Source organism: Vulpes lagopus, chromosome 1 (assembly GCF_018345385.1).
Source record: "Vulpes lagopus strain Blue_001 chromosome 1, ASM1834538v1, whole genome shotgun sequence".
NCBI classification, from domain to species: domain Eukaryota; kingdom Metazoa; phylum Chordata; class Mammalia; order Carnivora; family Canidae; genus Vulpes; species Vulpes lagopus.
In genome coordinates, this window is record NC_054824.1 from 164,418,268 (window position 1) to 164,443,978 (window position 25,711).

The 25,711-nt window shown below is 43.2% G+C and overlaps 1 protein-coding gene across 8 annotated transcripts in view; it reads right to left on the reverse strand.

The window, feature by feature from the left end:
* The window catches only part of SEC16B (SEC16 homolog B, endoplasmic reticulum export factor), a 46,733-nt gene extending 23,780 nt beyond the window's left edge, over positions 1-22,953 (reverse strand). Inside the window, exons 1-11 of one of the 8 annotated variants that reach the window (XM_041763355.1) lie at positions 22,931-22,953; positions 14,139-14,492; positions 12,238-12,350; positions 11,408-11,498; positions 10,580-10,688; positions 8,744-8,888; positions 7,936-8,087; positions 7,509-7,570; positions 5,904-6,039; positions 5,205-5,435; positions 770-867 (exon numbers count right to left, since the gene is read on the reverse strand). In XM_041763355.1, coding sequence (XP_041619289.1) covers positions 770-867; positions 5,205-5,435; positions 5,904-6,039; positions 7,509-7,570; positions 7,936-8,087; positions 8,744-8,888; positions 10,580-10,688; positions 11,408-11,498; positions 12,238-12,350; positions 14,139-14,434 — 1,433 coding nt within the window. In that variant the 5' untranslated portion in view covers positions 14,435-14,492; positions 22,931-22,953. The other 7 variants (XM_041763324.1, XM_041763345.1, XM_041763335.1 and 4 more) reach the window with 7 other exon arrangements.
* Positions 22,954-25,711: the final 2,758 nt, after the last annotated feature.

Consider the following 25,711-nt stretch of genomic DNA (forward strand, 5'->3'; position numbering starts at 1 on the left):
TGATCCAAGCCTGCCCCTTACAGGAGGGTCCCCCAGCCCTCCTTACCTCCCCCCTACATCTGTCCCTGCTCTCCCATGGATCTGGCTACAGCCCAACGGGCTTACTCAGAAACCCTTCTCCAGCGCCCCTACACCCAGCTTCTCCACGTAATCCTTCTTGTTCCAAACCTCTGGCCTTGTAGTCAACCTCCCATCCTGTGTCGTCCCGGTCTCGGTGTGCCAGCATCTCTGACCAAACATCCCTTCAATCTCATCATGTCCCTCTGCCCTAGATGAAGGCTGCTGCCTCCAATTCCCAGTCCTATGAAACCTGTTCCTAGCACAGCTCCTGTTTCCCCATATCCTTACCTTCCTCTCAGCACCCACATTCCCCACTGCAAGACTAAACAGTAGACAGCTCCTAACTAAGCCCCTGTCAGTTCACCAGAAGGGGTCACCTATTCCCTCACCTATGGAACTATCTAGAATGGCCCCTCCCAAAGAGAACTGCCAGATTGTAGAAACCTATGGAATTTTTGTAAACTCACACTCTGAGAAATATTAAAATGTTTATTTAGCAGGCAGGTAGAAAGAACGTGTCTATGTCTAGGTTATAAGAACCTAGAGGAGGGATATCCTACATCTGGGTCAGAAAAGAGAAACTGGAAGGATGCTTGGTGTAGGGGTTTCCCAGAGCATCCTGCATTTCTCCCCACCACCCCCTCCCTTGGGGGTTGGGGGAGAAGTCTCTGCTCCAATGGTCTCCTTTGTCAGCGCCCAGCTCACTCACCCACTCATAACCCAGCTGTAGGTCCTTGGGTCCATCTTGCTGGCAAGGAACAAAGCGTGGCCCCACAAGTGGTTCTTCATGGCCCACTCCAAGGCTTCCTGAAAACAAAAACATGTCACATTCAATACAACGGTGTTTGGGTACTGCTACCCCTGAGCCACAGAGGCTAGGCTCCCAGGGAGACCCAGAGCCTCATCTGCGAGTGGAACAAAAATCAGGGGGTAAATGGGCTCCAACTGGCACATATTTCTGAGATGTCCCTTCTCCAGCCCTCACTTAATCAAATCCATTATGCTATTAGCTGCCCCTCAAATAGTTTCCAGTTAGCCTTATCTCTTTAGCGGATATCACATGATGCTTTTATGAACCTAAACACCTCACCCCAAGGACTGAGCCTCAAAATACAGGCAGCAAGATGATATTTGTGGGGGCACAGTTTCTTTTTTGCAACTGTGGCAGATATTGCTAGTTCCCCAGCAAAACATGCTCCCCTTCTTGACCTGCATTTTGCCACCTCCCTTGCACCTGCAAGTGGCTGAGTTCCAGGCTGTGGAACAGGAATGGAAGTGATGTGTGCCACTTCCACAGTCTGGCTCGTAGAAACCCCTCGCCTAGTCCTCCATGCCCTTTTCCCCATCTGGATGGTTGGATTGAAGATGCTCAGATGGTACAGCCTCCTCCATGCTGATTGTTTGAACTACTCCATGGAGGAGGGATGCCCCGCTGTTCCATTCACCTGCCCAGGACTCCCATGTGAATAGAAAGAAGCTGCTACTATGTTTAGGACAGTATACGTAGTGGTTAACCTGCTCCACCTAATAGTATAACTAATTGCTTGTTAACTATCAAGTGTTTGTTAACTACCAAATTCATATGCCAAATTAATAACACCATTAACTTGGTGAGATCAGTTAGAAGCTGCATAAGAGCTTAATTTATATTTGAGGTTTTGACCTGGTATTAATAATTTCCTTAGTCCTCAAAAATAATGTGATTTCTGGACAGGAAGTCACTAATGAGGTAACTCCACCTCCAGGTGCAAATTTCTTTGATCATCTCAATATCTCCCACACTATCTTATTTCAAGAGAGAGAACAAATTTAAACAACCACCATTAGGAAGTTCAGCCTCACATCTGCTACAAGGAAAAATGACATTGAGTTACTCTTTTCATATGTTTCATATTTCACAACAGTATTTTTAAAGGGAATTACTAATAATTGGTTGGGAATCATGACTTTGTTCAAAAATTTGCATCTCCAAAAATATAATTTAAGAATAAGTGAAGAAATTGAGAAATTACATTGATATTAATCTCACACAGTGCCAGAAACAAGGCACCAGTCAAATATTGATAAAGATATGAGAGATATTTTGGTCTCCAGCTCATGAGCCGCTCTCAACTCCCAGGATACTCTTTCTATCCCCTGCTCACCTTTGGGTCTAAGGAAACAAGCGGTGTAGGGGATGATTGGAGCCCGAGCTCAGACATCAGGCTGCTTTATTACTCAGTAACTTTCCTCATTTGCAAGTACATAAAACAAGAATAGAACCTAACCGACAGGGCAGCCTGGGTGGCTTGGTGGTTTAGCTCCTGCCTTCAGCCCAGGGTGTGATCCTGAAGACCCAGGATCGAGTCCCACGTAAGGCTCCCTGCATGGAGCCTGCTTCTCCCTCTGCCTATGTCTCTGTCTCTCATGAATAAATAAATAAAAATCTTAAAAAAAAAAAAAGAACTTAACCTACAGGGCCTCTATGAAGATAAATGAGATGATACATGTAAGATGGTAAGGAAGTGCCTGATACATAGAAATTATTTTTTTAAATATTTGCTTTTGTTATTGTTATGTTATTATTTAATCTTTCTTAAGGAAAGAGATTATTACTGATTTATCTCTGTGTCCCCCACTGGATCCAATGCCTTAGAAGTAGTGGCTGCACAATAAATGTTTACTGAACAAATAAATCATTGCTGAAATTGTAGGTCCCTACTATTTAGTGAACAGGGGATGGCTATCATATGATCCCATTGATATTCACTGAGTTTCATGTTTTGTACTCATTCAAAATATAACATCACTGAGGTGCCTGAGTGGCTCAGTAGGTTAAGTGCTTGACTTCAACTCAGATCATAATCTCAAGGTCCTGGGATCAAGCCCCACATTGGGCTCTCCACTCAGTGAGGAGTATGCTTGTCTCTCTCCCTCTGTCCCTTCCCCACTCGGACTCCCTAAAATAAATAGATAAAATTTTTAAAAAATAAATAAAATATAACATCACATACAAATAAACTAAGAGTAAAGATTCAAATGTAAAGGTGAAGCTACAAAAGTACTTGAACTTTATTTTCAAAATTTAATTTTGAAGTAGGAAAGCCTTTCTAAATATCACCCCAAGAAAGTAGTTTTATAGAGAAAGTCCTTAAAAAGTAAAGAGCTCCTACAAATCAATAAATTGGAGATCAAAAATCCAACAGAAAAATGTAGAAAATCCATGACAAAAAAAATTCACAGACTATAAGATATTAGATTTCACTTATAATAAGAGAAATGAAAATAACTACACTAAATTATATTTTTTAACCTCTCAGATTGGCACATACTAAAAGCTTGGAAACACTAAGTTGGTGAGAGTGGAGAAATAGGCACTCTCAAATATTGCCGGTAGAGTAATTGGCACAACCTCTAAAAAGGTAATTTGTCACTATTTCTCAAAATTCCAAGCCATATACCCTTTGACTCAACACTTCCATTTCCAGAAACTATTCTAGAAATCATAGGTATATTCTCTTATACAGCAAAATGACATTGGTTGTTACTACAGTGTTACTTGTAATTGCAAAAGACTGCAAATCATCTATATGTCAATCTATCAAGGCTTAGTTAAATTAATCACATTTATCTTTAGGAATCTATGGAGCTGTAATAAATAATGAAGGTAGTATATACATGTTATAAGGAGCAGGGGTCAGGAAAATACAGCCTGAAGACCAAATTCAGCCCACTGCCTATTTTGGTATAGTCCACCAACTAAGGATAACTTTTCCTGTTTTTAAATGATTGGGGAAAAATTTTTTAAAAAGAATACTTCATTATACACAAAAATTATATATATTTCAAAATCTATGTCCATAAATAAAACACAGCCATATCCATTCATTTACATATCATCTGTGGCTGCTTTTACTCGACAATAGCAGAATTAAGCTGTTGCAACAGAGACTCTCTGACCTACAAAACCAAATGCATTTACTGTCTGGGCACCTGTCTGGCTCAGTCTGAAGGACATCTGACTCTTGATCTCAGGGTTGTGAGCTCAAGCCCCACATTGAGTGTAGAGATTATTTAAATCAATAAAACTTAAAATGTATATATAATATAATATATAACTTTATAATTTTATATATATAATATGTATAATATTAATGTACATAGTATATATAATATACTATGTATGTTATATATATCATTGGGTATAGAGACTACTTAAAATGATACCCAATGATATTTGTATATCAAATCATCACATCATACACACTAAATATCCCAGAATTTTTTCAAATACATCTCAAATAAATTTTTTGAATAAATAATATAAAGATTATTATTGTCTAATTTACATATCAAAAAATAAACAAGGCATCACTTCATCTGTTGAATTGAAGTATTCAATATTGGTAGGCATACATTAGCTATAGCTGGTGGAGACACTATTGGAAACAAACTTTCTGGTAGCTAATTTAGTGCATATGTAAAGAACTTTTACAAGTTTAACCCATAGTTCCATTCTAGGTATTTATCCTAAAAATTAAGAAGATAAGTCAAAGATTTATATAACAAGATGTTCAAAATGTATAATTTATAATGGGTGACAGCATTGTAGATAGCCTATATATTCAAAAACAGTGAATTAGATAAATAAAATATTATAATTCATAAAGTGAAACATTTTTAAATGGTACATTTTAATGCCATGGTAGTATTACATCATATAATCTTAAGTGAACAGATAGAAATAATTTTATATGTAATTTAATTTTATTTGTAATATATATGCATGGAAAAATGCCAAAAGTAAATATATCAAGATGTTAACAGATGTTATCTTTTTTAAAGATCTATTTATTTGAGAGACAGAGCACGAGTGGGAGGAGGGGCAGAAGGAGAAGCAGACTTTCCACTGAGCAGAGAGCCAGATGCAGGGCTCAATCCCAGGATCCTGAGATCATGACCTGAGCTGAAGGCAGATACTTAACTGACTGAGCCTCCCAGGCGTCCCTAACAGATGTTATCTTTAAATGGTAAAACTATATAATTTTTTCTTTGTACTTTTCTGAACGTCTTAAGTGCTATAAAATGGATGAATATTACTCATTATAATTGGGGGTGGGGGCCTGGTTACTTCTTAAAAACAAGCCTGGAGGGGCCACACTTGCCTTCTTCCTTCCGTAGTAGAGCAGTTTAGTGAATTTCTCTACGATCTGTGCAGGTGTCTCCACGCTGGGGGGAACCTCCCCGGTGAGCAGGTTTGGGGTCCCTGAGCTCAGCACAGGCCAATCCTCATCGGTCAGGTTGATGAGGTTAGCCACTGGCGGCTGCCTCTTATACTTCTCCAGCTTCTTGCAGTCTTGCATCAGCAGCTCAGCGATGTCAGACCCCACCATGGACTGAAAGGCAAAGAGGGTCATCCTGAGGGAGAATCCTATCGCCCTCATGGTGGCAGCCCAGGCGCCGATGCACCTGCCCTCTCCGTGAGGAGGCCAACATGCAAACACAAGACCGTCCTTTCTTGAATTGTTGTTACTTCAAACTTCAGCTTCACTCTCATGATATGTTCTGCCTTCTGGGAGCCACAGAGATGACCAGAAATACACATACCTTTGTAGGTGTATCATGTGGTTCATACAGTAACCCCAACTGCACAATAACCCCAGGCCAGTGGAGAAGGACAGGGAAAAGGTTATCAATAGCAAACGGGGTTAACATCTGAGCAACTTCTTCCCTTAGGGACATCTGTTGCTTCTTTGACATTATCCTTTATAATCATGCCGTAAGCCGAATCTTCTCTATCCAGGGAAGACTTAAATTTCAATGCAGCCTGCACCTGCACACCTGTCAGAGTCGTAATACTTTACCCCATTCTGCCGACACAGGAGAACCAACAATTGCCACAGTAGAGCTGAATCTCTGCTCCTTTGTGTCTCTGATTTTTGGCTCTGAGCTGCTTTCTGCTGGCAAAATGTCATGATGTCCACCTTGTGTACATCCTCCCTAAGGAGAGATTTCAGGGAGCAAAGAGTGAAGGGCAGACTCTTTACCTGCACAGGACCACAGGCTCCTGCATTGTGAGGGTGCTAGCAGAAGCCGGGGGAGGGGGTGGCTGAGAGAGAAGCCTGAGTCTGTAGTTTCCTTGTAAAACAGGAAGGGACCTCAGAGAGTCTCTCGTTCTCCCTCTCCCTTTTATAGATGAAGAAACTAAGGCCCAGGGATGGCATAGGGCAGCAGGCCAGAGACTTTGGAGTCAGACAACCCTGGGTTTAAATCCAGCCTGCCACTTCTCAGCTTATATAAGGTTCTTATCCCATATGAACCTCTGCTTTTCCCCCTAAAATAGGGATAATGAAAGAAAAAAAGACCCCACCACCATATAAAAGGAATTAGCAAATGTTACAGGGTATACTAAAGTGCTCAATAAATGGGTAATATTGTTTGCTCCAGGTCATGCAATAAATTAGATCAGCCCCCTAGTGTCCACACCCCCAGCTCGGTGCTCTACCCCACATCCGAATGCCTGCATGAAAGAGATTCAACGCTCTTACTTGAAGAAACTGTCATAATACTATGGGTTTTTCTTGGAGGGGAAAGTTTCAGGATAAGAACAAGTTTATAGAGTAGCGATGATATACATACAGCTTTCCTACACTTAAAGCAGATGGAGAGGTGTTACATAAAGAGAGCCCTAAGGCTGAGGGAGGACTAACTGATCTGTCCACCATGGGACCTCTACTTAGTAGGATGCTCCGGTCAAGGACCCGGGTCCTCTGACTCCCGCCAGGACTCTCTCCAGGGTAGCATGTCCTGAATATCAATCAGAAATGGGACTAGGACATTTTTATGACTTAGAATATTGAATCACTCAACTTGTATGTGTGTATATGTATATATATACACACACATATATATAACAAATATGTATTGATGTTTATTATAATAATGTCATTTATTGTTCTCTTCCATTGTTACCAATTAAATAATATTGTTTGCTAAAAAGAAAAAGAAATAGGACTAGGAAATTAAAAGCAATACTAGCTCAATCCTACAGAGGGCAGACTTGCACACCATCCAGGAACACACACCGCGCTATTTCTCCAGAAAATGGCAAGAATCGTTTTCCCACTCTGATCCGCTTGTCTATAATTTCCCAGGCTATGCACCACCTTTCTACCAGTATCTATTCAGTACTCAGAATGCAAAAACCTCCTACTCTGTAGCTCCTGCAAAATAGAACTGTTTTCAGATTTTTAATCTTAATTTTTCTTTCTGCCCCTCGACTCTCCAGTTGCTTGTCAAAAGAGATCAGGCCACATTTGTCTCTATCTTGTTGCACAGGGTATTCTGCTCCACAGGGGATAGATATTTTCTTTCAAGGAAGCCAAGAGCAAATCCCCAAAATGCTGATCTGGGCAGGCAGATTTTGTAGATTCAAAAGCCCTCACTTGGCAGCTCTTAAGATAATTTACCTGATCAGGGGTCCTGAGAAAGTCCTCAGCTCTTCTTGCTCCTCAGAATAATTAAGAATAATCTGGAACGAAAAATCAGATTTGGCGTTCAAGACCACGTCCACCCAATTCTTGTCAGTGAAGTCCAATATCAGAACCCGTGGCTGTGGTCCTGGGATGTGGCTCAGTGCTTTGTGGAGAACACAGGAGGTTTAAAGTGAGTTCTCCAGTTGCTGAAAGTGAGCTAATAGCATCTCAGAAGAAACTTAAATCTAGTATCACTTCTTTGAGAGAAGACTCCTACCCTTTCCTTCACAATACATGCCCCAATCCATGGAGTGCATGGCCCAGTTCCCCACAAGAGCATCCCATTCCCGGAGATGCCCAGGCTCAGGCAAAGCGAAACAAAGCCAAGTGCCAGCTTTCTGCAACACAGAATCTTGTTTACCTCCATGCTGTGCAGTTCAACTAGGGCCGTCTGTCCATCTCTGGGGGAGCTGGGACTCACATACACCAGCTGACCTCCTGGCCCAAAACTCACAGGCACATGAGGGATGTAGAATTTCATGGGCTCCTTAGGACATGCTGCCGAGACATTCTCTGACCAATAGACACAGGGGGACCTGTTAGCATTACTGCTACTACTTATCTTTAGAAGTACACCACAGACGTGTTTCTACCCAAATTCCACCTGGGCAAAGATAAGACTCTGGGTGGGTGGGGTAATTAAAAGAAGCCTATGCTCCAAGTCAGAGTTAAGCCTCTCGGAATATGTTAAAATACAAGGTAAGGATTCAATAGTTTGATCCAAATGGTAAGGCACCAGGCCCAGACTCCCCCATGATGGCAAGAGACTGGGGACTCTGGCTCTCATAACCCCAGTACTCATGACATGTGTCCTACATCCAAACAAAACAACCTTGCTTTGTGGCCTGCCTTTGCTTTATCAAACTGACTCTGGTCTTCACTTTCTTCACCTGTTAAAGTATTTCTGAGTGTCTCCTCTCCCAGCCTGACCCTGATGGCTAGAAGCCGTGTTCCCTTCTAAGAATCGCCTATGATGCAATCTCTAGTACAAGAGAAAAGGTAAAAATAGAGCCAAAATGGCCTCTCTGCTCAGGAGACTTGCATAAGTAAATGAGGCAGGCAATGATCCACTCTTGGAAGTACAGAGGAAGGGTGACTTTCCAAGAGGTTGCCAACTAGCCCTCTTCTCACCAGACTTAACCAGTTGCTCAGATCACTTCAGTACCCACCAGCCTGAACTGGACTCCAAGCTGCTGGTGCCATGGGGTTGTACAGCTCAGAGGCATCTCCTATATACTGACTGAGCTCGTAGGCGCTGGAGGTGAGGCCAGACTCATGCTGCTGGAGAAGGTTGGACTCATCGGCCAGTGGTGGCTGGAAGTTAAAGATAATGAAAACACATGGGAAGAATCAGAAGCACTTTCAGACAGATGGACCTCCCATGTGTTCCTTCAAAGCAACAAAATCAAAACTTTCAAATAAATACATCTAATGTGGATGTGTTGCAGGGAACAGAAGTGCGCGTTTGATCAACGAATCATGGCCTAGTGAAAAGGGTGTAGGGGATCCCTGGGTGGCTCAGTGGTTTAGCGCCTGCCTGTGGCCCAGGGTGTGATCCTGGAGACCCAGAATTGAGTCCCACGTCGGGATCCCTGCATGGAGCCTGCTTCTCCCTCTGCCTGTGTCTCTGCCTCTCTCTCTCTCTCTCTGTATCTCTCATGAATAAATAAATAAAATCATTAAAAAAAAAAGAATAAGAAAGAAAAGGGTGTAGGCACAGAGGCCAGGGGACCTGAATTCAAATCCCAGCTTTGTTGGGATACCCAGCTGGCTCAGTGAGTAGAGCATGTGACTCTTGATCTTGGGGTTATGAGTTCAAGCATCACTCTGGGTGTAGGGATGACTTAAAAATAAAATAAATCTTCAAATCCCAGCTCTGTCAATACCTGCTGTGACCTTGGAAAAATGATTTAAGCTGTCTGAGCTCAGGACTCCCATCTGTAATATAATCATATTCGTCGGGACTCCTGGATGGCTCAGCGGTTAAGCTCTACTTTCAACTCAGGGCGTGATCTTGGAGTTCAGGGATCAAGTTCCACATCAGGCTCCCTGAGAGGAGCCTGCTTCTCCCTCTCCTTCTGCCTATGTTTCTGCCTCTCTCTCTTTGTGTCTGTCATGAATAAATAAATAAAATCTTTGAAAAAATAATCATATTTGTCCTATAGATTTCAAGTACTTACTCATGTATTCATTCACCGTTATTTAATGAGCACCTACTATGCTCCAGGCACTGTGCTTTCCCTGGGGACACAGGTGTACAAGAAATTCATGGAACTTATATCCCAGGAGGATGAAACAATAGATGCAAAGCTGTAAAGGGCTGTTCTCATGTCTGGCTGCTGTTCCTATGGGCATATGTTACATAGCATGTGCCCTGCCCTGTTAAGTGTTAGGTATACAGAAGAAAATGTTCTCAAAAAGCAGACAGATCTCATCATGGAAACAAAAGTAATATAAAACTGTCAAAAATCAAGAGCTTGTCTCAGCAGTATTTTTACCACTTTTCCATAAACCTGAAATTATTCTCAAATTAAAATTTTATTTTAAAAAATTTAAGAACTCCATTTTGTGGTCTGGCTGGTATACCCAGTAGGATTTCAGAGGAGAGAGTTGGAAGAGTCGAGAAAGGTTTCAACTCTGCTTTTCAGACCCGAATTGAAAGATTCCAGCAATTCCTCACTCCCTGAATAAACTAAATTGCCAGTCCCCTGGGGTACTGGTGACAGCCTCTCCTTTTGCTCAGCACCTCCGAGTGACTTGGGTGACACTTCCTGGTCCAGCCAATTTGACAAAAATACAAAAGGGACAGATCAGGGCCCCAGACCCGTAGATTGAAACAGGAAGGCAGAAAAAGGAGGAGGCTCTGCAGAGAGGAGCAGATGGAACCCCTCAGACTGCTGGTCACCGGACACCCCCCTCCTAAGGGCCCCCTGCCCTGCCACGGCTTTGGTGTCAGTTGTGATGTACTGTCACAGCCCACCAGCCCCCATGTCACTTCAGATTACCTCATTCTTCTGGGTTCCAGTTAGCAGACTCTTCAGAATCATGTCCCCAGGCCTCTCCTGTCCAGTGTTAGAAGCAGGGCTGTCTTTATAAGGGTTCTGACTCTTGGATCTGAAGCAAAATGACAGGAGCAGGTAAGGGGGTCCTGGGCGAGCCAGCAAAACTGAGCTGCTCTCTCCTGGAGGCTGTTCAGCTGCGAAGCATGGGCAGTTTAGGGTTGGCCTGTGTGCCACAGGGAAAAGCATTATCCTCCCTTTTCTCCCCCAATCTATTGATTCCAGAAAAACAGGAGCTCCTGGGTCCCTTAGCACAGTCACTAGAAGTAACTCCAAAGCCCGCAGAGAAGGGTTGGTCCCTGCAGCCTTACAGCCTGAACTGACTTGACATCAGAGCAGTTGGGTTGGCCAGTTGGTTGTACAAGGTAAAAGCACCAGGCCTAAGGGCACCAGGACAGATGTTTGTGCAAAAGGCTCTTTTCTGCTCTCCTTGTCCCAGGGGATGGGGGGGAGGAGAGACTCCCCAGCCTCAGCCAGAACCCAACTGAACACTTCTGCAAGACCATGTTTGCTCTGAGGCCAACCTAGAATTAAGGCCTTCCTGTAGGGTGGACTTTATGCAACCTCAACAGGAACTCAGGTGATCCCAAGTCTGGGAGTCTCCTGTCAATGTTAAGACTCTACTTAAAGCTGGCTTGGGCCACTCTGGGCTACTCCACAACCAGCAGACAGCATTCTAGAGATAGAGACAAGAACTGGGATGCCATAAGACTTGCCCAACTTAGTCTGAGTTTGGCCGAGCCATGTTGAGCTGGCCTTTCCTTTCACACTTACGGACTATTCTGGTTTTCATGCTGATGCTCACTGAGGTACTTTTGATCTCGGTGATCTTCCTGCCAGATATAAGGACTCTCTCGCCTTGGCACTGCACCCTCAGAGGAAACAAAATGAAGACAGTCACTTCCTATTCCTAAAAGTTTAGAAAGACAGCCGCCAGCTGTGAAGATGAGTTACTGGAACACCGTAGGTATAAAAACATATTTGCCAAATTGGATAAAATGAAGAAGTGAGAGCTAATGATGGAAGTCAACAGGATGCCCCTCAGTCCTCCCTGATCCAAGTAGCATGGCTCAGAACAATTGTACAACCATCGGGATCCTGTGTGTGTGTTTTCTGTGTTGAAACAGATTTCCCTTGGCTGGCAGGTCAGAAGCACCAGTAGCATATCCCTAAAGCCCTACTATTGGTAAAGGGTATAAATTCCTGTGAGTGCATATCTGCCACTGTCACGGTCGTTGATGGTCAGACTCATCACACCCAATCACACCCTAGACAACTTCATTGTCAAGAATTGCCTTCACTGTTCCTTGGACAGAGACTATAATCTTGGCTATAAGGAGGAGTGGAAGAAAAAACTGTGATTGAAGTGCAAACTGTCCATAATACTGAAAACGTAATGGTAGATACAGCACTACCACTGACATGTACGAAGAAAAATGATTCCTTTCTATCTCTTCTCCTCAAGACATCTAGCAGTAGTATCTTTGCTGTGGCCTCACATGGCCAAGAAAGAAGCAAGTGAGGGGCTCTATGTCAGCCAAGCATGACAGCCAGGGTGAGGCTCTGAGCACCATCCCAAAAGCTCTTCGGAGATTATTCCGTACCTCTTTCTTCCTGTAGCTGCTGCGGGTGTCTATGGTAGTAATAATGTCCATAAGCATGTTCTTCCCTTAGGGTTGAAGAATGATAGCTTTGATATGGATCCTCAATGCCCGCCCTAAAATACCAAAAAGAAAGCCAGCCAGTCAAGGATGGGTGTGGTAAGGTGAGAAACCAGTGGAGGACTTGACACCTTCATAAGACACAACTGTCACCTCTGTCTAGAACCCGCTTTAAAACTAGTTTCATTCTAGATCCTATAAACAGAAGATCCAGAATCAGAGCACCGGTAGGGCCATTGTTTCAGTATATGTGCTGCCGAAGCGAGCACAGGGCCTTTGTTTCAGAATAAGCCTGGGCTGTTGATAGCAACACCATAACCAGTGTCTCATTCTCCTTCCCTGTGATTCCCCTACTCCTCCAATACATCCAACAATACATGATGTTACCTTAGAAAACCCTGCCCTGATTTTTTTAAAAAGATTTTTTTATATGTTTATTTGTTTGAGAAAGCAAGAGAGAGAGTAGAGGGAAGAGAAGAAGGAGAGGGACAAGCAGACTCTGAGCTGAATGTGGAGCCCAATGCTGGGCTTGATCTCACCACCCTGAGGCCATGACCTGAGATAAAATCAAGAGTTGGATGTTCAACCAAATGAGCCACCCTGGTGCCCCTACCCTAATATTATCCTAGAATACCCTCTCCTGAAATGAGGTGTAAGTACCAAATATGCCATTGTAATTCCCATGCATATTATGTACAGATGGAAGTGAGATAAAGAAGTCATGTTGGACTCTCTTGAATCTGATTGCCTTTATTGCCTCTGTCCTTAACATACCTTCCTTCGAGAATTCAACAATACAAAAAGATTGGGGAGAGGAATGTCATATTAGTCTCTTTATCAATTAGTAATTCTTTAGCATCTCATAGGAACCGATGCTTTACAATAACTGTCATAATTTCAACCCTAAATCTGTAGGCAGGCAAATTATCACCCACCTGGAAAAGCTGAAGTGGAACGTAGATGACTTCCAATATTTCATAAAATATTAAATCTTCTGCTAACAATTAGAATTCAGGAACAGGAATTCCAGATTCCCCTAGAATTACCTCAGAGACCTCTTTGTTCTGTACTTAGAGACTGCAACGTTCTATCTGCTTTCTCTGTGGTTGATTTCATTTTTTAAAATGTTCCCATGTATTCATCCAACGCATATTTTTTCTGTGTGTCTATTACACCCTAAGCACTGTTGCACACCCTAAGCACTGTTGCACCACCACCAACTGGTGGTGTCTATGCTCACAACACTCAGAATTTTTTAGAGGAGGGCAGCCCTGGTGGTGCAGTGGTTTAGTGCTGCCTACAGCCTGGGGTGTGATCCTGGGGACCCGGGATCGAGTCCCATGTCGGGCTCCCTGCATGGAGCCTGCTTCTCCCTCTGCCTGTGTCTCTGCCTCTCTGTGTGTGTGTCTCTCATGAATAAATAAATAAAATCTTTAAAAAAAAAAAAAAAAAAGAAAAGAAAAGATCTTTTTAGAGGAATTCCCAGGACAAACCTTTCCGTAATCTATAAATATTACCTTTTTGCCATCCCAGAGTAAGAAGGGCTCATCTACTGCCTTGAATCCACCATTCTTTCTGCCAGCTGCCCTGGCCCCAACACCCAGTCACGCTGTCATAGCCTCTTTAAGAAGCCCCACAAGGGGACAGAGAGGAGGGAAATATTATTGTTGGTCACCTCAATCTAATTTGGGAGAGGAAAGGGTTTATAACTAAGTCAATGTACTAGGGTAGAGAAGGAACTAGAAGAAAAAGAGCAGGAATAAAAGGAAAAGGAAGAAGGAAAGGAACAAGCTACAGCACTTAAGTGAGGTAAGTTGGGTGAATTCCAGCTTCTAGAACCATACCTTGAATACAACTGGCTGGGATAACCACTTTTGTAATAGTCAGCCCCGGACACAGGCTGATGCCTTTCCCCAGGCCTGGACGCATAACGGGGCTGCTGGCGGTCTGTCCTGGGGTCCTGCTGTGGCAGGGGGCTCCTGTGGGGATCTTGCCACTGGTGATACCTCTCTCCATTGTGCCAAAAGTGAGGAACGGGCCGATGAATTCCGTCTCTCCGAAGCCCACGGTCTGGATCCTTTGCTGGAGCCGTGGCCCTCCCCTGTGGCTGAGGTGGCCACTGGGGAGCCCAGAATTCCATCCCTGACCCTCAGAATTTCTCTCGTGTTTTTAGTGAGTTGTGTAGCTATTTTATCTTCCTGCAGACAAAAAAAAAAAAAAAAAAAAAAATCACCATTTTAGGCCTATCTCCAAACATGATGATTGATTAGTTCTTGTGAAAAAAAGTACCTACGGTCCTCAAAATCTTTTATCTAGAACAAAACACACAGGCACTGTTAATAGAGATATCTGGGGAAAAATGTCAAGCAGACACATGAAGTAAATAACAGGCTAGACAATTATATTGATGTTGCTTTAAAAATTAAAAAGTATATTTGGAGCAACAATAGATGTGAGAGGCAGGGGAGATACAGAACAATCAGATATAAAGCTCCAAAACACTATCAAAGAATTGCAATTAAATACGTGTTCGTTCATTTATCCCACCAGCAATTATTCACTCAACCATTACTGTGGAGGCGCTCTGCTGTCAGAGAAATAGGTGAGCTTAGAGCTATGCCAGAGTTTAAATCCTAACTCTGCCATTTATTAGCTAGTTAATTTTTTCAAGCCTAAATTTCCCTGAGATACAGAACAGGGATGATAAGGACAAGTTTGCAGGATTACAGTCAGAGTCAGTGATAACTTGCAAAAAAAAAAAAGTGCCCAGTACACTGCCTGGTATACAGCAATTGCTCAATTTAATGGCAGTTAGTATTATCAGAGACAAGATCAGGGCAGCATGAATGGATGAAGACATTTCCTAAACAAAAAGAAGTTTAAATTGACCTTGAGAGACATCTTTTCTGAATCCTTAAATTATCCTCTTAGAAGAATGAGGCCCTATTATATGGCTATGCCTGCCCATCCTCCAAGGGGGTCAAGTTTGGGATTGTTCTTACGACAAACTAGACAGCCAAGCCTCAGTAATCTTCCTGGATAGAAATTTTAAAATCTGGAAGTCTCTCCCAGTGTCAAATTCATTTTCCCCTCTTATTCTTCAACATGAGAAATGCCTCTGAAGACATGATGCCCTCCAAGTTCTTCTGCCCTGTATCACAGAGGAGCACCTGCATCCAGCTGCCTCCAAAGAGAAAGCACGCATCAGACCTTACTGGTGACTTGGGGATTCTCTAATGTCAGGAGAAATATATTAGCTCAGTCAGACCCCATGTTTTTTCTCCCTTGGGAACTGTTTTAGGTTGAAAGATTTTGATAAAATACAGTTAACTTGCTCCCACTCCAGAAACTCCCAGCCTAATATAAAAAAAACAAAATTGTATCAGAACAAAAGGTCAAAGGGTATATGTTGAAATCAAGATACCACTCTGCTTGAATGCCATGGATCCAGGGTCCACAGCTATGAGCCAAGAGCTGTAAGCAGAACATATGAGAAGAGCAAGGCGCAGAAGTACCTTCCACCTCAAGATCAATTACAGCTCAGAAAAATTCGTACCTTCCTTCCTGTGTCAGCCCCCTCCCTTGAAAACAGTCAGGTACAATGAAAGCCTTTCCAGCAAATCCCAGCAAAAGCCAAATGCTCCAACACAGTGAAGGGGGACATCGGTCTTTCCTGAAGGTCCACAAAACTCCTACCTTTCAGATGCAAGAAAGTTCAACGAGAAGAAAGCCTCCTTTGCCTTGTCCCCAGATGTTTTCACTAGACAGCCCTCCTTCAACCACAAAGACACAATATCCTATTCTCCACTGAAATCACATTATTCTGTCGCTCACATATCAACTCCCATAGGTTAGACCTCAGGTTATAATTAAGGACACCAAATGAAAAGCACCCAAGGTTCTCAAAGTGAAGGCATCACATCTACTGCGACAAGCCACACTTTCGCATTCACTTAAGTGACCCTCCCCAGCCCCAGCAAGGGTGAAATTGCCTTTCCTAATGTGACAGTACAGCACAGCCAAGAGAAAGAAAGCAAGGGAGATAGCGTCCCCCCACACCTGCTCGGTGGCTTCCCATCTTCTTTCAGCACAGCTTCCTTCCGAGACTGTCTCTCTCCTCTTTGGAGAATGTCAAAGTCCATGTGCCACATCTACCAAGACCTACCTGGCCTTCAGACCTACAGCCAGTTAGTTACCTGTTCAACTGCCCAGCCTCCATGGAGCTGATTCACTAGGGCAAAGTCCAGCCCAACTACCTCCGTCTGGGACAGGCCTGACTTTGCGAATTTGCTCAGAACCTGCTGGAGGCTTGTACTTCTATTTGCCTGGTCACTGACTGAGCCCGGTTTGCTTGTATCCAAATCCCAGAGCAAACAAGGAACAGAGACAGCAAGAGGAGGAAATCCAGAAAGCCTGAGGCGGCCTGGCCCAGGGAGAGGTGCACCACCTCTGGGGTGTTGACTCAGGCCTCTGTCACTGCTGGCTCTAATGCTCACCTTCTAAAGGAGGATTAAGAGGGGTGCCTAGGTGGCTCAGTCAGTTAAATGTCTGCCTTCGGCTCAGGTCATAATCTCAACAGTCCTGGGATCGAGCCCCACATCAGGCTTCCCGCTCCTTTGGGAGTCTGCTTCTCCCTGTCCCTCTCTCTTCCCCTCCCCCACATGATCTCTCTCTCTCTCTCTCTCTCTCTCTCTCTCTCTCTCAGATAAATAAAATCTTTTTTAAAAAAATAAAAGAAGGGCAGCCCTGGTGGCACAGCAGTTTAGCGTTGCCTACAGCCCGGGGTTTGATCCTGGGGACCCTGGATCGAGTCCCACGTCGGGCTCCCTGCATGGAGCCTGCTTCTCCCTCTGCCTGTGCCTCTGCCTCTCTCTGTGTGTGTGTCTCTATGAATAAATAAATAAAATCTTTAAAATAAATAAATAAATAAAAGAGGAAGGCTAATACTTAGCTTCTGAGAGTCACTATGAGGATTAGATGTTGGTAAAGTGGCACATGATCTAGAAATATATATGCTCTATAAATAAGTATGATCCTTCCCTTTCAAAAAAGATGAGCTAATTCCACTGGTGGAGGCAGGCAAGCACTCACTGGTGGGTAGTAAACAACTGGTTTGTCTGGTTTGGGGTTTTCTCATTCATATTTCTCTTTGCTGGGGTTCTAGTTGCGCATCAATTGTAGCAACAGATGGAAGGCAAATTTAATGGCCAATATTGAACTGAAGGCACTGAGAAGTTTTCTATTACAAAAAGAAAATCATTGTTCACATTTAAGAAATACATTTCTTCAGGCAAACATAGAGAAGCTTATATCCACTTTTGAATTACTATTTTAAAATTCAGCAAATCATCATGTTATATACCTTAAGTTTATATAACATTATATTTCAACTATAGCTCAATAAAGTTCTGGAGTTGGGGGGATAAAATTCAGAGTTTGTTCTAAAAAGGTGCAAATCACTTATTTCTTTCAACAAACATTAATGAGGGCCTCTTAAGTGTCAGGGCTTGAGACATATAACTATGAAAGACACAGCCCTTGACTTCAAAGAGCCGGAGCAAATTAACCTCTCATGTTGTTCCTACTTGTTCCAGAGAAGACTGCATTAGGTGGGTCTAATGGTCAGAGAAGGTAATGTACCTAAACTATAAGATTTTGTCTCAGACCCTCAACAGATGCCTAGGGCCTGACAGCTGGGTGTAGAATTCTCTGACCGAGGTAATGGTTTCTTCCCCCTCGTGGTAAGCCATTGGCTGCACTGCCATTTTTAATCCTCCTGAGAAGAGGCAGTAGAAAAGGAGACACACATTACAGCAGGAATCAGAAGAGGGTTGATTATGACAGACCCAGTGGATCACAATAACATTCGTGAAAACCTGAGGTAACTCTTGTGGCTTATGACATGATGCCAGTCTTGCCTAGAGACCAGCTAGCTACATTACTGGAATGTTAACTCTGGAAGGGACCTTGAGGTTATTTTAGTGACTTCACTTAACTAATGATAAAACTAATATCCCAAGGAATGAACTGATTTACCTAAGACCACAAAAGTAACTGGAAGCTCCGTCAGGATTACCGTGGTATGCTGGAGTTACCTTGCACCGAGCTCTCAAGAGCTGGTTCTTAGACATTCAGGAACTGTGTGAGCCAGTAGTTAAACCATCGGTAATCTGGAATCCACCATGGTGGGAGGATTTACACAGAGACTCTCAAATGCTACAAAGCAAGGAGATGGTGGTGATTTCAAAGGGCCATCTTAGCAGCATACTGAGGACAACCCCAAAGTCCTCCTTCCTGATTCAGTGTGCTTTCAACTACAGAATTACCATTCTGTTCCTAGCTTTCATTGCACATTTCTGGTTTAAACATCTAGCCCAGTTATTCCAAATGCTCCTTTTGTGACATCCCCAAGCATCTCTAATTATCTCAAGAGTTATTATGAAACTCTTCAAATGCTCACCAACCAAAATTAATTTTAATTAGCTTTAATTATTTTCTATCAACATATGGCATACAACAGTTATATGGGTCATGGAATGAAATAGATCATGGTGGGATCTCACTGGTGCAAAGGTTTGGGATTTATCGATCTCTGCCTTTCCCGGCCCCACATACCTAAAGTTACTAAATCTTTCAACCTAGCAGCTCAATTCCTCCTGGTTTTTCTAGCCAAATCTGTCCAACTTGACATGATTAGCAACTCATCCCCACCAGGAAGTGAGATAAAATTAGTCCTGTCACCCCAAGTCCTGGTGGCAATACCCTCGTATGATCCCATAGGCTTTCTCATGCTGGAACAGCTACAATCTTCACATTACCCCCTTCCCCAGGTGTCCTGTCCTTGTGCCTGATTCCTGCTCTTCCTTCCAACTATCCACTGGAATTGGAGCCTGGGCTACTTGCTAATTTATGTGAATTTCCTTTCCTAATTTCTGTTCCCCATCCAAATGCCAGGCCACTGATAGAAGTCCTGCTTCACATGGGTATAAGTACTCTGGTTTGACATCTGTCTAATGTAAGCATCATCAGTGCTAATAATGTAGTTAATTTCTCCCCACCGGACTAATGCTGAAGGATGTGAACAACCACCTAGATCCAGGTCAGATTTGCCATGAAGCTGTGAGCACTATGATTTAGTGACTGCTTACTCTTGCAAGGGACAGCCCAGTGGCTGAGACATACCCCAGGCTTGACCCCATTCCTTTATTAAAAGTAAAAATTTAGCAAACAGACTGAGAGGCCCTATATCAATTTGTTAATAGTAATTATTTGTCAGGATCACAGGATTATGGATATTTTATTTCTCTCTTCTTCCTTGTCCATATTTCCTAACTTTCCTACCATTAACATGTTATTTTTAAAGAAAAAAATCAACTAACATTATTTTTAACCAATACTCTATCCAAATGTGTCATTGTCATGTCAGCAAAAATTATGTACCCATATGCAACAATTATGCTAAAATGGGATAGTAACTCCCTAAAGTGTCCAAAATTGGTTAACCATGCTCAGTCTGCTCTTCTGGAAAGATTACAGAAGTCATTCATTCACTAAACAATTGTTTATTAAACATTCACTATAGGGGCACCTTGGGTGGCTTAGTCTGTTAAACATCTGCCTTCAGCTCAGGTCATAATCCTGGGGTCCTGAGATCCCCCAAATTAGGCTCCCTGCTCAGTGGAGAGCCTGCTTCTTCCTCTCTCTCTCTCTCTCTGCCTGCTGCTCAGCCTGCTTGTGCTCTCTCTCTGTCAAGTAAATAAATAAAATCTTCAAAAAATAAATAAACATCTTCTATATGCCCAGTGTTGTCACATGCATGGGAGATAAAGATAAATAACATATAATCATGCTGTATAGAATCTTTCATTCCAGTGGAGCAGTAGACATTCAAACATGGAGGAGAGGGGAGAAATAAAATATACATACAGAGACTCTGTGTGTGTGTGTGTGTATCATATGTACACATATATGTATTTATGTTTATAAAATAGAATCGGTATGAAATGATACTCTGTTAAATGTAGAAAATGAAGAAAGAGAAGTGGAGGACATTCTAAGCTTCCAGGCTGTAGAGAGGGGACCACTCTGCCTTTTTTGAGGAAATAATGATCTTGGAAGAGGAGCCAGTTTGGTGGGGAGACAATGCCTTCTGTGTTTGACTTGCTAACTAAGGGGCCTGTTGGCAAAGGTAAGAAGGTCAGGAAGTAGTAGACATTGAGAGTCTAGAGCTCAAGACAGGGGTCTGAGGAGGGAGGCAGGGTGATTGAAGCCACAGGCATGGGTAGTATTGCCTTAAAAATGCTGGGAATTAGAAGACAGGTCCTTGGAAGGAGCTCTGAGGCATTCCAACACCTTAGAGCTGGATACAGAAGAGGAGGCCATGAAGGAGAAAGGCGGAGAGCCAGGGCTGGATGGTGTCCTAGGAGCCAGGTGAGGTGATGGCTTCAAACACAGGAGAGTTGTCAACAATGCCAAACTTCAGGGAAATGTTGGGAAAGGCAACAAGTGGAAATGTTCTCCACATTAGTGAATTTAACAACCAGGAAATTTGGTGATCATAACACGAACAGTTTCAGTAGAACTATGGCCAAGGGACTGAGGATTTCGACACAGAAGTCACTTATGCAGAGAATGGAAAGGAAAAGGAGACTGCCGGGAGAATCCCTCCAGCTAGAAGCCCAGATGTGAAGAACAGGGGCAATCGCTGGGGCTGCCACGGGGCCCTCGGCTTGGAAGAACCGGGTCAGTGCAGACAAGACAAAAGAGAGTTACATGCTGATTCCCGTGGAGATACAGAAAAGAAGCACAGTTCCTGAAGGCACAGATCCCCAAAGAGCCTGGTTAAATGGGATCTGGAATGTAGGAGCACAAAGTGAACCTAGCTAAGAGGAGGAACCCCTCTTCCTTGAGAAAGGGGTAGGGAGGGGGAGATGGGCACAGATGGGGACACACTTATGCATAAAGGCACCAGCTATGGAGAATCCTCTGTTGAACAGACTGCCACGTTCCACTGGCTAGAGAGCAGGGAGCATTTGGTAAGAGTCTTGACTCCTATGTGGAAGGTGGGAGTGGGCTTTCACAGGCATGGGTGCTCAGAGGAAAAAGCGGGCTGGAAATGCAGCTGTTCCTGGACACCTAGATGAGCTTGAAGCTCCACAGGTGCCCTGACCAGCTGTACTTTCTTCCATGGGGCATTTGCAGTGCCCAGCACCGTGCCTGACACATGACACAGGCTCGGTAAAGATTTTTCTTACAGATGAGTGGGTACCTTAAGTTGACAGTGTTAGATTCTAACCAGTAGTTTTCACATCCTGAGCATAGAACCAAGCATTGAGGTGGAGTTTCTAGAGAAAGGAAAAGAGAATGTTGGAGCAGTAAGTTCAAGGGACTGGCCAGAGAATGGTTAAAGGGCATGTGGGACATAGATGAGACAGAAACAGGTGCAAATTATCTGCTCGCCTTGTTAAGCTGAGGTCTCTGCATATACTTAAGAGACACGCTCCAATGGGATGATGGGGGAAAAAAGAATATTAAATCACAATTAAAAAAAAAAAAAAACACCTCCTAGTCACAGTGGGAATGAACGGATGACACCCACACCTGCATTTCCAACCATATCTGAGACTCTGAGACATTGAGCCTCTTTTCGTCAGTAAGAATCTCCTTTCTCAGAACATGAGAGACTCCTAACTCGGGGAAACGAACAAGGGGTGGTGGAAGGGGAGGTGGGCGGGGGGTGGGGGTGACTGGGTGACGGGCACTAAGGGGGGCACTTGATGGGATGAGCACTGGGTGTTTTGCTATATGTTGGCAAATTGAACTCCAATAAAAAAAAATAAAAAATAAAGAATCTCCTGTCTTTGTTTCTGAGAATAAGTCAGAGAGTGAAGGTTTAGTGCAGAGCAGCCTCTGGACTCCAGCAAAGCCACCACTTGGAGTCAGCCTTGGAGATACGGGGCTCGTGGCCTCGGCCAGTCTCTGGCTGCCAAGGCTGTGACCCCTTCCTTCAGGTAAGCCGGGCGTCGGGCAAGATGCGGAGCAGCATGTGCCAGTCAGAAGTACCAGTTATCAGGAAGTTCGTGTGCCAGGAAAACATGGTCTGAGGCCCAGAGACAATTAGACTGGCACAGACACCATAAGCCACCCTGCCAATCCGGGGACTGTTGCTCTCACCACAGCCTTAGAAGTAAAGGTTAGGGCACAAAGCAGGTTTCCTACAGGGCCAAAGAACACTGTGTATGAACACTTTGAAATGCCACCTACCTGGCTGCCTGCAAACCTGCCCGTCCTGCATCCACCTCTGCTGCCAAGAGCTAAGAAGTACATCACTCAAGAAAAAATAAAAGACTCCATTCTTCCCTATCAGCCCTGGGCTGGCAGAGGTGACCCACCTTCCCCTCACCTTACCCCCCTGCATTTTATCAATGCCCCCAAACCAGGATGAATGGGTGGCAGATGGATGCTGCTGTGACTTCTGACCTCACATCAAGTGCCAACAGGCAGATGTGACTCACACGCCACTAAACAAAACAAAGGGCTGTAATATCCTCAGAGCATCCTCTAAGCCAGCAAGGCTAATAGGACATAAATTCCCTAGAGGAGCAGGACAACTTATTTGGCCCCAAAATAAGCCTACCTGGGAGTGAATCTCAGCTCCAGCTTCACTATCTGCTGGCTGCATGACCTCGGCAAGTTCTATGTTCTATTATATGTCTCCTTTTCGTCATCTGTAAGATGGAGATGATAATAGAAGTGACCTCACAGAGTTAATATAAGGGTATATAATTAGATAAGTACTTCCAAAGTGTTTGGCATATAGTAAATGCTCAATAAATGTTAACCATTATTTCCCTGGAAACGCTAATACAGTGCCTAAGAACGGTTCTGCACAACTCATCAGTAAGGGATTAACTGAGTATCCATTACTTCTGGGAAATCCACAGGTTCTTCATCCAGGGCTGCCCACTGAGCCAGGAGATCAGGGGAAAATAGAGAAATTATGTCAAATGCCACATAGGACAAAAAGAATGGATTGAGGTGAGATCATCAGAATTAGAAACTTTGATAAAGTACAGCCCTGTGCTTGTCACACCAAAGTACTTGCAGCCCCAGGGACAATGGAGGATGCCACAGGATAAGCACCAGTTTTTTTGTATATGCAATCTTAAAATGTATTTTAATTTTAGACACTAATATTGTATGATTGAATATTAAGGACTAAAATTCAAATGTGTATTAATTTTTACTATGAAGCATGAGACTTCAAAGAAATTTCATACTTGCAATGGGACAAATAGACACACACACACTCACATAGTCACACGCATGTACCCTGCACCCCCCAGATCACCCCTACCATTTGCTGGAAATGTTGAAGAGACTCATTCTGAACAAGAGCAGACGTTCAGACACATAACTGATGAGTTGGAAAGAAATCTCTAGAAAGCATCCATCCCTGCAGGTGAAGCAGTATCTAAGCCAAGGAGACTTAGGCCAAGTCCTTGCTTGTATTCAGCTCTTTGCATTTACAGACCTGTGCCATTCCAAACTCTCCTGCTGGCTTCAGATTCTCTATTACATAAGACTCTGTAGGGACCCAGGAGCTCAGCAACTCTCTCTCTGTTTACCTGGGGCAGGAAGTGTTGGCTGTCCAGTGAAGGTGGATCCTCAGGCTCCTTACAAAAAGACATCCCAATATTTCAGAGCCAACAAAAAACCCTGATGTATAACACACATGTGTGACTCAAACTCTCGAACTCTTTGAATAGGGGAAAGCAGTCATCATGGCGTTCAGCAGCCTTCTCCTCCCCAGATTACATAGCCCCAGTCCTGTTGATACTTCCTTATAAAATTTCCTTCCCTCAATCATTTTGAGCAGCAAAGGCCCAGGGAAAAGAAAATAGGAACTGAAATTTGTATTTAGTTTTAATTATGCCATTTCCCATGCCATGTGCCTTGGCGGGGTGGGGGGGTAGTATATATGAATCATTGATATTAAATATAGAAGATATTAAATATAGAAGATATTAAATATCGTATCTTCTAGATATTATAGAAGACCTCCTCATCTTTAAATGAAGTCTAGAAATTACCTCACAGGGCTGTAATGTGGGTGAAATAAAATGATACACAGACAGACACCAGACACCAAAGTGCCTGTTAAATGGGGAAGTGGGTTTTTAAAAAACCCACTTTGCCTTTCCTCTTTTAGGTTCCTTACATTCTGTTAAAAGTGTGACAAGCCAAGCTCATGAGTATGGTACAGAACAGCAGTGAAGAGTTCAGGCTTGGCGTTCTGAATTGGATCTGAGCCCCAGTACCTCCATGACTAGCCAGGAGACTTCAAGCCAGTTGCTTAACCTCTCAGGAAGAGGGTTCTTATTTGTTAAATGACTGTATAATAATGGATATCCTCACAAGGCTGTTGTAGGATAAATGAGATAATGTACTGTTCATGGTATGTCATAGGTGCTCGATTAATATTTGATGAGTAAATGCATGCATACCTAGGAAAATCACTTAGCACAGCACCTACACATAGCAAGTGTTTGACAAATGCTTATTGTTGACATTGTTGTTTAAAAGAGCATAGCGGTAGACTTAGCTTCTGGGCTCTTCAGGGCATATGTTCTTACTGAGCTGAGTGTTCATCATTGCAGTTCCTATCTAGTGTTTAATCCTAGCTGCTCCTTATTATTGGCTTAGAATCTAATCTGAGGTTATTGGTTTCCATTTATTTTGCCATCTCTTTCATCATGGTTATCCATTACATTCATAGCTTGTCTTCCCCAGAGATGCCCATCCTTGGCTCATGGTCTTCACTACCCAGTGGCATCAGTTAAGAGTTTGTCCCTTTGGAGACAATAAAAACCAAACCAGAAAGGGTAAGAGGTTTCAGCAAACTCACACGGTGTCATTATGTCATCAAGTGGAGGAAAATCAACCACAAGACTTCTGGTCAAAGCTTTGTTCAGAAAAGCACACTGGTTAGGAAGAGCCCTGTGGCACATTTAAGGCAAAAATGCAGTTATTTAAAAATCTATTCCATGAGAATACAATGGTTATAATCTTCAATGCAGTCAGTGTAAATAGGGTCATTCAATCCGATATATATATATATGTGTGTGTGTGTGTATATATATATTCATAAAAAATAAGAACTCAAAGATTAATTTCAGTATTTTCTCCTTGTCCCATTTGTTAGTCAATAAAGGTGCTGGTTCTTCTCCTCTGCCCACTGTTCTGTGGACAGAAATAGCCTATGCTTGTGCAGAGCGTCAGTAAACACACACATATTTTAGTGGCACTCATATCCCTGTTCTCTCAGTTTGGAACAAGTGACTGCAGATATAGCAAAGATCCCCAGGAGTGCTGTTCTAATGCTGAATTTAGCACATCAGGGCAATTTCCATAGAAG